Raw genomic sequence first — 13,695 nt, 5'->3', positions numbered from 1 at the left:
AATAAAATAACTGGTTTCTTAGTTACGATATTCATATGCATTTTTTTAATGCTCTAAGCCATGTATGCGATTAAGTTATATTTTTACTATACATGTTGAGTAATTTGAGTGGAAACTATCTTAAGATTTTTTTTAGGCCTGAAGTTAAAATACCACAACTCCTGTAATTCTAGCCACATCGTAATAACAAAAGAGTGAACTCATCTCCTAACTGTGATTTGATAAGAAGAACATAACTGAACTGTGGTATTGCTTCCCGAAGAACAAATGGTTATTTCAAGGTTATCAACTTCCTCTCTTCCCAGCTTCACAAGGGTTTTTTCAATAAAGTAGCTGAAAAACTTAACATTCAACAGAACAGAAAGACCAGTCCACCCACTCTACCACCTGCTGTTTTCTGAACATTCTCATTTTAAAATCACCAATCAAGGACGAAAGACCATGATATTTCTATAGTTCAAAGTTTATGTTCTATAGTTCAAAGTTTTTTTAAAAAAGTAAATAAGCTCTAACTACAAATATAGTATTCGATTTAGATGATGACAAGACAGCAGCTTTTGCCATGTCAGATTTTCATCTTGATCATACACCTGTCCTTCCATAAAGGAAAGAACAGGCCCCTTCTCTCCCTGTTCTGGTTTGATATGGCAACCACAATAACTGCTTCTATAAAAACAACACATACATATGTGATTTTTAGTAATTCAAAGACACAAATCTAAGCAATAACTAGATTTAAATAACCATCTATATCAGTTGGAAGCCTTTCAGTGGGAGCTGCTACTAAGCTCATTTACAGGCTAAGGTGTTGCGCATCTGGAAAAAAAATGAGGATTACCTCCTGGGCACTGAGCAAAGGCTGTAGTGATTCCATAGAGACGGGAGCGCTTGTGAGGCTGGAAGTTATCATTTTCTATCGAAACCATGCGATCTACTGCTACAACAGCATCCCTGCCACATACAAGAGAAAGTGATGTGTAAGTACAGGGAAAAACAAAACAAATCAAAAAAAAAAAAAAAAAAGAAAGAGATCTGGAAGTGCTTTATTTTGACTAATAGGAAGTGATGCCAGAAAAAAAATCCACCAAGACCTCAGCTTTCATGGACAACTCAAGTATATCACAGCCCTCACGCTAGGCAGCAAAAGGAGCTTACTCTTATTGGAGGTACTTCCAACACAGGAGATGTCCCTCTACAGGAACACTTCTGGTAGTAGTTTTGACACATTGCATATCCTGCCCCTCCAAAATGTTCTGTGACATAGACTACATAGATACTACACATAATGATTATGGACAATGTTGTGTTTCAGATGAAGCATTTTATCTGAAAGGAATACAGCTGGTCATAAGTAATTTTTTTTCCCTAGAAACAAGAGAGCACTCAAGACGACACAACTGCAACACAGTTTCTTAAGTACCCAGAATAGCATTTCCCAGCTATTAGGTTCTAGCTTAGAAATAATCATGCTCATTAATAGCTCTTCTTGCTGCAATTGATGGAATCAGTTGTATACAAATTTGAACATAAGCCCACATAACCATTTACCTCAAAAGAAAATACTATGTATTTCCAGAAAAACATCCAGCACACATATTTTAAATATATAAACTCTAAAGTCTCAATCATTTTTCAATGTTTTAGTTCACTTGCAACAAAGAGCGCCACCAAGACAGTACAAGTGTCTTCTTATTTCTGGTTGAACAGTCAGATAACATTGAGCATGGAAGGCCTTGAGTGACTAATTTCTGTCCTCTACAATGCAGCAAGTACAGCCATAAGGAAAACATGTTAACTCCCACTCCTTTCCCAAAAGTGTTCAGTGCTAAAAGCATTTTCTTAGAGGACAAACCAATATGCTGAAAAAAAAGAAAACTCGGTTAACTGGCAACATCAATACATCAACTCTGCAGATTCACTCCGCCCTGCAACAGCTATTGCCAGGAGAAAAAAAAGAAAAAAAGAAATGTGTGAGAGGTCACACATGAGAAATGCAGCAAATACTTCAGTTCCTATGAGACAGGAAAACAGAATAAAGCATTCCATAATTCCTTTAGCAGATAACATACCTGCGCCAGTCTGTGTAGTATAAATTCTTCCCATAGCTTGTAACACTAAAAGGATACTGAATTCCTTCAACAATCTTTCGTCGACCAAACTGATTAGGGTTCATGCATTCCAGTTTCTTTGTACCTGCATGTAGTGAAACAATTCAGTTTATTCAAAAACAAGACCAAGAGGGCTCTCAAGGGGTATAAAGGGTAAGTGTAAGCATGCAAGCATAAACAGAATAAAACTTCCTGGAAGTCTTTCAGTCTGCTGCTTAGACAAAGCCCTTCCCATGCCAAATTGCCACACGTGCCAAAGACTGGATGGCAAAGTACTCTAGTGCTAATGTAATTAGCACAGCACCTAACTTACTGGAACACAAACATCCAGTACAGCTGTGACTTTGCTCACATGTTGAAACTCTTGGTACAGAAACCAGCATCCTCAGGCTGGGGTAGAAGCTGACAGAAAGTCTCCTCCATTCTGGAGGGATCCTTCAGCCACTAGCCAATTTCCACCTCCTCTGGAAGGCATTTTTCAAGTTGAGTTTGGTAAACACGTTCCCAAAAAGCTTGATAGGTTGGGCCATGAAGACAATACCGCAGGAGGAACACCCAACTTATCAATGCAAAAAGGGTGTTAAAAGGTCTAGCTCTAAGTCTACTACACACCTCGGAAACAGGCTAGAGAAGGTAAACACCCATAGATTTTTCTTAAGTAGTGGGTTTCAAAATTAAGAGAAAAAGGGATGAGAGACTAATCTGAGAACAAAAGAAGAAGAGGAAAAAAGAAAGACAGCACAAGGAGAAACATATGAAGGCTGGAGAAATTCTCTTACAGTGAAAGAGAGAGCTTGATCTTTTTAATTTATCAGTAACTTGAAAGGTGACTTGAAGTATAAAAGGACATCCATAGGAAGAGATCTCTGGCAGAATCTACAGTGGGAAAGACAGCAGGATGGCAAAAAAGAACAGTTGAAATGAGGATTAAAAGCATGCTTTTTTTTTTTTTTTTGAACGGGTAAGACACTGGCAGGAAACCAGCAATGTGTCAATGACAGAATTTCATCTCTTGATCTCTAAATACAGTATGAATTGCTTTTTCAAGGGTTGCTTCAGTCAAATATAAGCCAGGCTTTACCTTACAACAGGTTACAGGGCTTAGAACAATAATGCCAAGGTGATGTTCTGTAGATTAGACAGATCAGTGTTCTTTTCTGGTCTTAAACTATTATCTATGAAAACAAAACTTCCCCAAAGGCCTAAATACTATCTAAACATAAAGCCACATGCAAGACACACAGATATAAACCTGCTGCATCCCTGGAAAATCTTCTGGTCAGAATTAAAGTCTTTCACCTTACAGTCTCTCATGTGAACTCAACAGTGGTCATAGGAACAAGTACAGTGAGATTATTAAAGCCAAAAAGCAAGGTATGAAGTCTAAGACATAGCCCAAAGAGCTATAAGTATTAATTGGCTGGGCACCCTTTCACCCTTTTTTTGATTGGACAATTATTATACTACTATTATGAAGATAGATTTCAACACCTATTTACCTGCATCTACCCAACACAGCATTGAGGAATAAGGATCAAATGTCAGCCCATTTGGTAATCCCAGATCATCCTTAACGAGTATTCTTCTGTTTGTGCCATCCATGTATGAGGTTTCAATTTTAGGAGCTTCTCTGTTCCAGTCAGTCCAGTACAAGTTTCTTAAGAGGAAGAAAAAGGCAAAAATTAAAACAGTGACTGATCTTGATCTCAAAGGATTGTTGTAATCAAGGAAAACAGTAAGAACACAGAAATAACACCATCATCCCCAGATTAGTTAAATCCATAGGAAGGACCACACTGCCCTTGGATATGGAAGCAACAAAAGAATAGTGAAGATATGTCAAATGTTATACTCCCATTAAAAACTAAGAAAGACAAGCACACACACAAGGAGAAATGCTTTTTTTATATTGTTTAGGTTATGTGCAAGATGCCAGGCAAAACCACCTCTACTGCAACAGTTCTGTGGACTGGTCAAAACATACATCCCTAACACTCCTCCTCACCAGCCGTCACGTCTGCTCAGGTTAAACAGCAGCAGCATTTGGCACGCATTTGTGGAATTCATTCAAAATTACATTTTTCTTGTCAGCATACTAAGTAGTATGCAATGGAAGTGATCAGAGCAGACTATGGTCAGAGGAGAACCCCAGAGAAGGCCGTAAATTCACTGATACTTTATTATTAATGGTCATTGGTTAGCAGTGGTTTTTTTTCCTTGAATATACTTTCTGGGTCTGAGAATTTAGAGGGTCCCTCAATGCAAGCACCTTTGCTTTTTTTATCCCTAAACCTACCTAACAACATCTGCTATGAGACAGAAGCCAGACCCCAGAGCCCTACGCTGTCAGGGGGTTTCTGCATGGAACTGGTCTCCCCTCAGTCTCATTATGCTTGTGCCTCTCCCTTTCCCTCACGCTATGAAGTGCGTTTCTTTTTCCTTACTCTGCTGTCACTTGATGCACATGCACAGATGTTTTCATCCCACAATTATGTGACATATAGGAAATGTTTATTTTATGTTACGTGAATGCAAGAAGTCAATGCTATTACTTTTCCATTTAATTTTTGTCACTCAAATTTTTAAGTGCCATATGCATTCTTTCTCGCTACAAACATTGTTTGCAAACATCTGGAACGAAGATGCTCTTCCAAAACCTCCCCCTGAGCAATATGCTACATTTGTTCATAAATTAATTGTCATGTAAGAGCATTTCAAATGGCTATTATATCAATTAAGCAAACATTTAGTACAGCTTTGCAGCAATTCATGACTGAAATGAAAGTTTCTTTGCTTCTAAGCTTCTGAGTTTTTTGACTGAATTCTCTTCTCAGTAGCAGCCAGGTTACAGAAAGTTGCACCACAAAAATAGCAGGCAAGGTCAGACATTAATCAACAGGCATCCAGCATTAGTAGTTCTAATTTTCCCTATATTTCTTCAAATATTCATGGGTTAAAAAAAATGTCAACAGATTAAAGACTACATAAAAGTACATACAGTACCATTTTTACAGACTGAAACCATAGCCTGAAAACATTTACACTTGCCTACTAATACCTCACTTAGCTATTTCTGTGACTGCTCTCTTTTTAAAATATGAAGTTATCTGCTTCTTCAAATAAAAGCCTTATAGGACCTCTCAAACTGACAGAAGTGAAAATGATGACATAATGAAAATAATGACACTCTACAAGTTTTCAAAGAAGGAACACTGTACAATAAAAATGGTTGTCATGATGGAAATTAAAATATCAAATTGATTCATCTAGTACTTTAGTCCAGTAATCTTACAAAAAACATATTTTAGATAAGGGCAGTGCTTGTCATCCTGCAAACAATGTACTGAAAGCAAGGTACAAACAAGTATTGGACAAATCTCTCATCAAAATATTGTGGTATTACCTAGCGGGCATTTTAGAAGTTTTATTTCAAGCCTACTACTCAGACACAGGACATGAGTGGGTTGTTCCATTTTTGTTCATTGTTTTAAGGAACTATAGTCCTGTTATTGTCTACAGACAGCCTAATACATGGACACAGAGTATACACTGCTGTTAAATAAATAAATGCATAAATCTATTCTATAAAACCAAGCTTTGCATGTATATTTTGAAAAGGCATCCGTACCCTCTCACAGGATCCACAACAATTGCTCTGGGGTTCACCAGGCCAGTGTCAAAAAGGATGCGACGCTGGCGCCCATCCAGCCTAGCCACTTCTATTCTATCGAGTTGGGAGTCAGTCCAGAAGATGTTGCGACCCAGATGATCTACAGCTATCCCCTCAGGGCTTCCCAAGTCTGCAAGAGAACAGAAAAAATCATGCCTAGACATTATATCTTGTACCAATATACAACATCGGCCTCATAAGCATTCTCAGCTCTTAAAAGAGAAGTTTTCTTTCAGTTTTCTGGCTGTGGTCCAACAAAAGCCACTTTGCATCATTTGGAAGAGGAATATGAATTTTGCCTTATGAAGTTTAAATACACAGAACTTTTATAAACACAAAGAGCCCTTGGAGATGTGTCTGATATATAAATAAAAGATCTATCTGTAATCAGAGAAGGACAGCAAACGCAGTGCCAATAAACACAACAAAGATGACTTGTTTATGTTACTACTGGACATGGATTTTCAAGAACGTTGCCCTGAAATGCAACTGATCTGTAATCGGCTGGGGCACTGCAGTGCCTCATTGGTGCAGGGATGGCAAAATAGCATAACAGCTAGGCAGCAGCTTCCCCAGTTCTTCATTTCTTGCACTCTCTGGGTGTTGATTTACTAGGTTAATAAAACAGCTAATGCAGCTAGGTTACACCATGAGAGCTGCACACCCCTCTGATCACTACCAAGGTGCCCAAGTGCTAGCTAGCCGAAACTGCTGTCTAACATCACAGCCTTGCCAGTCAGCCTCCTTTTCAGGACAGTAGGGTTTCAACACCCTGTGGTGTTTTACAGGTCACGTTTAACACCTTAGCCCCCTGTGCAGGGGAACAACAAGCTCTATACCAAGACTTGAGGACTGTTAGGAGGGCAAGAAGAGTATTTGCATTAGCAAGGCCTAATGAAGCAAATGGTTTGACCAAACAAGCAAGACCATTGATAAGCAGTAAACAGAAACATTTTACAACCTAGAGCTCTACACCTTTTAGAGTAGGTTCCTGCCTTCTCAAAGACCTTCCTTCCCACCTCCAACAAGGTCCCCTTCACTCTCCAAGCGTTGGTGCTTCCTTTCCCATCCTCACACCTTTGAACTTTGGCTTTTCCTTGGCACTTACACAGGAACAAGTAAAGCAGTTTGACTTGGGTTAAAGCAGAGTGAGGGAATTCCCAGCTTGATAGCTTTTTCCCCAAACCTTCCCCGGCCCATGTTTCCCTTCTTGTGAGCACCTCCTTTATAAAAGCCATGGATTTCACCTGTATTTCAGTCAGGGTTACAGCACAGACAGCCTGAATTGTTAAGACACTCATGCTTCATGTCTTATGTTACGCTGGGCTAGAATACAACTTATTCTACCCTCCTTAGCAAGTCAGGATCTAGAATAGATTTTAAAACTTTTAATATTGCCCCCTCTTTGGTACTGGGGGATGTTGCACTCCTCTGAGAACTGGATTTTATATGAAGTTTAGCAAATGCAATACATAAAGATAACCAAGCTCAAAGGACTAGAGATAATGATGTTAGCTAACTGACGGAATTTAGATCCACTTCTTTGTTTTTGCACAGCAACCCTTTTTGGAACATGTTTTAGAACTGTATGTGCGCAGATTTTCTTGGACAGTTAGTTGTTCCAAAAGCAACAGGAAACAACAGATAATGACCTACTGCTTTAGCATTAGTAATTCCTAACTCACATGAAGGATGCAGAATAAATATATGGCACTTGGAAGTTTAATTCAGCCACCGTTGAAAAGCTGCCTTACACTCTTCAAGGTTCATTGAAATAGAGTAGGCAGGTTGTGCAGGATGTAGTGAAGCCAAAGACAGGTACAAATCAATTTTATTCCGATTTCAGTTCCAAAAGAAATAAAGAATTGCATGTGATCACTCCCCAGAATAGGCAGTGGCCCTTCATACCAGCCATCTGTCATAGATTTTTTTCAAATGCAGATCCACACATCATTTGAATGTACAGGAATGAGGGTATGTGGCAAGCTAGCCTTCTGTTAATTCTCAGGTTTATTTGCTGACAGCCATTAAACAAACAGATCGCAACACAAACTGCCTTTCTGGAGAAAAGGCATTTGGTCCAGAACACCAGACAGAGATACAATTTTGCTGTGAACAACAGTTACACGGCAGACTAAACAGCCTCTACTCTCTCATCAGAGTGGATTAAACTTAACCTGAACACATCATTTTGGATGTATGTTCATTGCTGAAAAGCTGGAAAAGATTAATTAAGATATAGTCTTTCAAGAGGCACAAATGTGTTCCTGCTACATTGTCATCAGGCCTGATACAGTCACAGGCTCTACCCCTGGGAAACAGACAGACTCAGACACATACAGCTGATACAATTTAGGCAATCACTACAAAGAGGGAAGCTCTACTTCCTGACCTGCCTACACAGCTGCAGAGCTCAGAAAGCCTCCAAAGGCTATACAGCTGCAGGAATAGATGAGAACTGGATGGAGCATCACAATAAAACATGTTTCTGCAAAGCAACTCAACTTGGATCGCAAGAACTTAAAAAATAATAACAAAAAAAGTGCATTCCACAAAAATACACATGAACAGAAGAACGCAGCAAGCAGCTGTAGCTCTCCTGAGGAAAAAGACAAATATCAAAACAAAACAAAAAAATAGTTTATGACAAGACTCTCATGAGTTTTCTGAGAGTGAGGCATTTTTCCCATTTCCTGTAATTTTAAAGTTTCAGTTTTGGACTGCATTGAGATACTCAAATACTGAATATTCAGCCTTATATTGTTCTGATTCCTTATCAAACCAGTTGACATTTCACACAGAAAGTAAAGAGCATAGCACTGCTCAACATCTCTTCAGGAATGCCACACACATCGTACGGGGACAACAGGACAACAGAAATCACGAGATGTCTTTACACACACAATACTTTTTGCAGCAGATCAAAAAAATGAAGTTTCCACATGGCATCATTACATTGTAAGCACCTTGAATTACTTAAAATAATAAAATTGAGTTGAAAGTCTTCACTAATCTTCCTAAAATACTGTACACACTGCAAGACTTTTAATGCATGCACACACTCTAGCATTAGAGAGACCAATTTAAATCTATACAAAATCTTTAGCAGTAGCAATTTTCCTCACTTTTAAAAAGTGCAGAATCTGAGGAAATACTTGAATAGTGGAATTTGGAAATCCTTGCCCCACTGAATCTGTATTTATACAAGCACATGCTTGCACTATGGGTCAGAATCCCTTTTAGATTGAATGTGTTGGAATGAAAAAGAAGTCCTACAAATACCTCAGCCATCAAGTTGTACAGAAATACCATAGTTGCTACTGCGGTTAGGGATGGCTTTAAGCCCTCCCTTATCCCTTCCCAGGACAATGGCAAGATCCCGGCTGCTCCCCCCTCTCCACTGCCCCTGAGAGCCTGAATGGAGCCCCAGCAAACTGGCTATTCTGAAGCACGTACTCCAGGCAGAGATACTTAAACAGATAAAGAAAACCAAAGCAAGATTATTGTAAAGTTTTAAAACTGGTTGATCATTTTGCTAAGTCAACTTCCTAAACTTTAGTGACAACAGTTGAAAAAAATCAAAAGCAAGGGCCACCTGCTCCAGTGACTTGACTTTACAGGTGTTCTACAATCCTGAGGATACGTGTGCATGCAAAAAGTGCCGCTAGCTATTTTTGCCCCTTTTTTTTTTTTTTGGGGGGGGGGGGGGGGGGAGGGCGTTCGCTAAACCTGTCCTTTCCCTTAACCCTTTTTTTTTTTTTTTTTTTTTAAGAAAAGTTTTCATATTGTAGATGGGCAGGCTTACACTTACTCTTCTAATGAAAACAAACACAAACTGCACTGAGCAACAGAGACCTGGGGGAAAAAATAGAAGAACAGGACATAATGTTTAAAAGCACCAACCCCACATTACCCTCTAGCCCAATTCTTGAAGCCTCAAGCAGGTCCAAGGGTGAGAACTGAATGAGACTAGTTTTACTGGTTCTTACTTTACAACTTAACTGGGAGACAAGGAAACTCACAGCTGAAACAGTTTCTAGCCACCTTTCAGCTGTTCAATCCCCAAGCCCATGAACAGAGAGCAGGGGTTCTCCTCTTCAGCCTCCCTGCTCACCCGTTACTCCCCAGCACAACAGACAGCTGACAGGCAGAGAGAAGGAGAGAAAATGCTTAAAGAAAACCAAATCTCAGCCAGTCAAAAGATTACCTACCTTGCTTGCCAGAACAAAATCAGAGTGACACCCACAGATAGTATTCAACATGAGCATACCAAAATATGAGATCTTTCTGCAACTCTTCAGTCAGCTTTAGTTTTGATTGTGTCCACTAGTCATTCAACAGAAAGCTGACAACCCATCATCCTCCATTTCAAATCACAAATGGCACCAGCCATTTACTGCTACCCTTGTTACTATCTTTTACTCATTCAATAAGAAGCTGTCAGTCCAGCAGAGAACCATCCCTCAGTTCTCCCAGCAAGCCTATTCTTTGCAAAGAACTTCAAAAAGCATTTTGAAAATCCAGCTACATTATACTTACTGAATCACCTTTATTTGCACAACCACTGACTGTTGAAAAGCTTTCATAGATATATAAGGCACGACTACCCTGTGTTAAAACCAGCAAAACCCTAAATCAACTGTTAACATCATGTTTATTTATGCTTTTTCCTTCTTCATGTATTTACATCTTGTAGGCATTGCATCATTGTAAGCATGAATAACGTCTCTATTTACAGCAATCTGAGCTTAGTCTACCCGTATGTTCCAGCCTGCTCTTGTGCACTTCTGGACTTAAAATTAGTTTATATAAAGAGATCAGGCTTCTCACTTATCTCAGTAGTGGAAAGGCAATGAAGTGCTACTGCACAGGAAATGGATTTTTTTTTTTATTTTACATTAACCAGGCTTTCTGGTTATTGTTTATCAAAATAGCACTCACTTGTGATGCTACAGCTCAGGCAACAACTGGGAATTATAGATTATTAAACTCGTGTCTCTAATACCATTACTAGGAGGTAGCAAGACAAAGAACTTAGTCCTGTTACCTGTTTTGATGATGGTTGTTGGCTCCCCACCATGCAGGCTAGCTCTGCTGATCGAAGGGCCACTGATGTCTGTCCAATAAACCATCTTGTCCATGCAATCATAAGCAACTCCAATAATAACTTTGTCCTGTTGTTCAACAAGCAAATTAGCTCAGCTTATGCTAAACAAAACAAACAACAACAACGACAACAAAAGTATTTGCCAGCAGGTCAAAGTCTCAAGCCTGAAAAAACAAAATTCTTGGGAAGAGGTGAGAGACGGAGAAGACAGGCAGAAAAAAGGACAGTATGGGTAGTCATCATAGTGTAGCTTAGAATAATACTTTTAGTTGCAAGTTCCTTCTAACTAGCAGTCACCATTCACTGTTCTCTTACTCCAATGAAGCACTGTAGATATTAATACTGACCTGTTGGTCTTACTTCTATAATTTCTTCTGCATATCCATTTAAAGAAAATCCATGATAATATCTTACTTTGTTATTCCTCATCTGCTTTTTTCCCTCTTATCCTTTCCCTTCAAGGGCAGAACAATGACTTTATCAAATCTGACTGCTGTTCTGCATATTCATTAATCCATGCACAATGGCTGTGTTTTAGCACTTAACTTACACAGCATTAATTGACATAAAGTTACAGCAAAGTGAGTTCTTAAAATAAAAAATAGTTGAATGAAATACTCCATAAATCAATCATTCTGTTGGAATAAATATGCTCAGGGACAAGGAAGCAATTTTCTGGGCAAGAAAAGATAGGGCTTAAGTTTGAGTTCAGAGTGGAAACTCTTTTCTCCAAACAAATGAATGGCATTTTCTGGGTAAAACACTAATTTTGTATGGATTACTGAGTCAATTTCTTTTTTATTTGTAACTTAAGATTCTCATTCATCGGATGGAAAATGAAAAGGATCAGCAACTTCTTACAAAGATGGTCCAAGAACATGCATTAGAACAGAGATGGACTTATTTTTGAGCCTACATTATTGCTGTAGGGTACTAAACAGTCTAAATGTCTCCACACTGTCACCTAAATACACAACACTGAGATAGCACAAAACAAAGACAATACTGCGTGCAGAAATCGAGAGTTTAACTGAAGTTTTAATGAAGAGTTGCATCGTGTCTTTTGGAAGCTCTTTCCTGATGATGGTTCTAATTACTCCATTTAAGCTAGACCCAGTAAGTAATGAGACTAGCTGACAAGGATTCAGAATTGTTTCTCTATATCAGCTTAACTACCCACAGTATTTTCTTTAAAGCATTGCTGCAACAGTGCTTTGGACAAGAGACAAAAGCTTGATTTTGCCGTTGCATCACAGCACAGTTTGTGGTACTGTGTACTTAACTGAATCTGGGTAATTTAGTCAGTATCTCATCTATTAGGCCAGCATGCTACCTGGTGCTGTTATCTTTTATAAATACACTAATACTAGAATGAAAACAGAAATCCCAAGCTTCAGGCAAAATAAATGAATGTGATGAAATTGGAAGTGGAAAAAGTTTGTGCATGTCACAGGTGATGGAAAAGATACATTCTCAGCATCAGGGATTCATTTTCAAGGAAAAATGATTCTCAAGATAGTAGTAAGAAGTGTGGGAAAAGGATTTACCACCCACTGGGGCTGCACATGGAAAAGGAAGCAAGAAAAAAAATCTATATATCTGTAGCCAAGAATGCTGAGAACTGACTGAGAACATGAAGAGATTAAGACTTATGACAAAATTTTGAGGGCATAAGAGGAAAACTCCATATACTGCTTTTGTAGGTCTCCTGCATTTTTATACCACAGCCAGAAATGAATAGAAAGCCAATGAAAGTGTAAGGGTAGGAGTGTTTATATCATGAGCTGTTGGAAACACATAAGATCACAAATATTAGATTTTTATCTTATGATCTATTCTTTAAAGGCAAATATTTTTTTCTATAGCTTGGTTTTTCTGAGTAGTCAGGTCAAGAATTTTCAGTGACAAAGTGACAGGTTACTGAAATTCTAATGAAGAATAAAAATTGAATTTGGAACTTCAATTATCAAATGACATAGAAGACAAACATTCACTTTGATCTTTGCTGCAGCTCTTCCAAGACACGTGGAATTTTATAGTAGGTTACTTACTGGAATATGCAAGAGTGCTTTTGCACCGTTTTTCTTCATATTGTTTCCCTCTAGTGGAACATGCTCAATTTTCCCACTTTGGGCAAAGAGCAAGTGTGTTCCTGGAGGCAGAGGTATCGTGTCTGGTCGAACAGAGGGCCCAATAGCAACAGGAGGAGCAGCTGTGCTCAGACCTTGTTCATAGAGAAAGAAACAGATGGAAAAAAATGAGCTTGTACGGCATAACAAGGCCTCTTGTTATTTGCAGATACAATTACAGCCAGGCTTCTTAGAAGGAAACAGCCCTATAAGTAGACACTAATAACTATAATCTGATGCAGAGAGCTTCTCATTTTTTTCCCTTGGCTGACAGAGAAGGAGCAATTGACATAAAAGGTCATTTCATGTTCAACTCTGTAATTGCTTGTTCCATCAAATGTTCAAAATCTTATTTTGCAGTTCAAGTGAGGAAGACGTAAGAAGGAACATCTTTCATTTCCTGAAACAACAACCAGTTACCACACATTTGTAGCTGCCACAGCTCCCTGAGGGCTGAAACTATAGAGGCCTCTCACAGTTTCAAGGCACAAAAGAAATCAGAAAACCATCTTTCTTAATCAGTGGCACACCACAGCTGTCCAGATGCCCTGGCTGAAGGAAAAGCATATGCTAGAGTTGTCAAAGGGCTGGGACAACAGAAGTCTGCACTGCTCCAAGTCAGTGCTATATGTCAGGGGCCCCGTCTTTGGAGACGGTGCACTTCAGCAGAGAGACACACAA

The 13,695-nt window shown here is 38.9% G+C and overlaps 1 protein-coding gene across 10 annotated transcripts in view; it reads right to left on the bottom strand.

The window, feature by feature from the left end:
• NID1 (nidogen 1) overlaps positions 1-13,695 on the bottom strand; it is a 61,343-nt gene that overhangs the window by 20,109 nt on the left and 27,539 nt on the right. For all 10 annotated transcript variants that reach the window (XM_066994015.1, XM_066994013.1, XM_066994018.1 and 7 more), the window contains 6 exons: positions 12,937-13,109; positions 10,826-10,952; positions 5,737-5,908; positions 3,608-3,765; positions 2,070-2,193; positions 839-951 (listed from right to left, as the gene is read on the bottom strand). In XM_066994015.1, coding sequence (XP_066850116.1) covers positions 839-951; positions 2,070-2,193; positions 3,608-3,765; positions 5,737-5,908; positions 10,826-10,952; positions 12,937-13,109 — 867 coding nt within the window. The remainder of the gene's footprint in view (positions 1-838; positions 952-2,069; positions 2,194-3,607; positions 3,766-5,736; positions 5,909-10,825; positions 10,953-12,936; positions 13,110-13,695) is intronic.

Source organism: Anser cygnoides, chromosome 3, assembly GCF_040182565.1.
Source record: "Anser cygnoides isolate HZ-2024a breed goose chromosome 3, Taihu_goose_T2T_genome, whole genome shotgun sequence".
Classification (NCBI taxonomy): domain Eukaryota; kingdom Metazoa; phylum Chordata; class Aves; order Anseriformes; family Anatidae; genus Anser; species Anser cygnoides.
The sequence above is the reverse complement of the archived record's forward strand: the minus strand, read 5'-3'. Positions and strand labels throughout refer to the sequence as shown.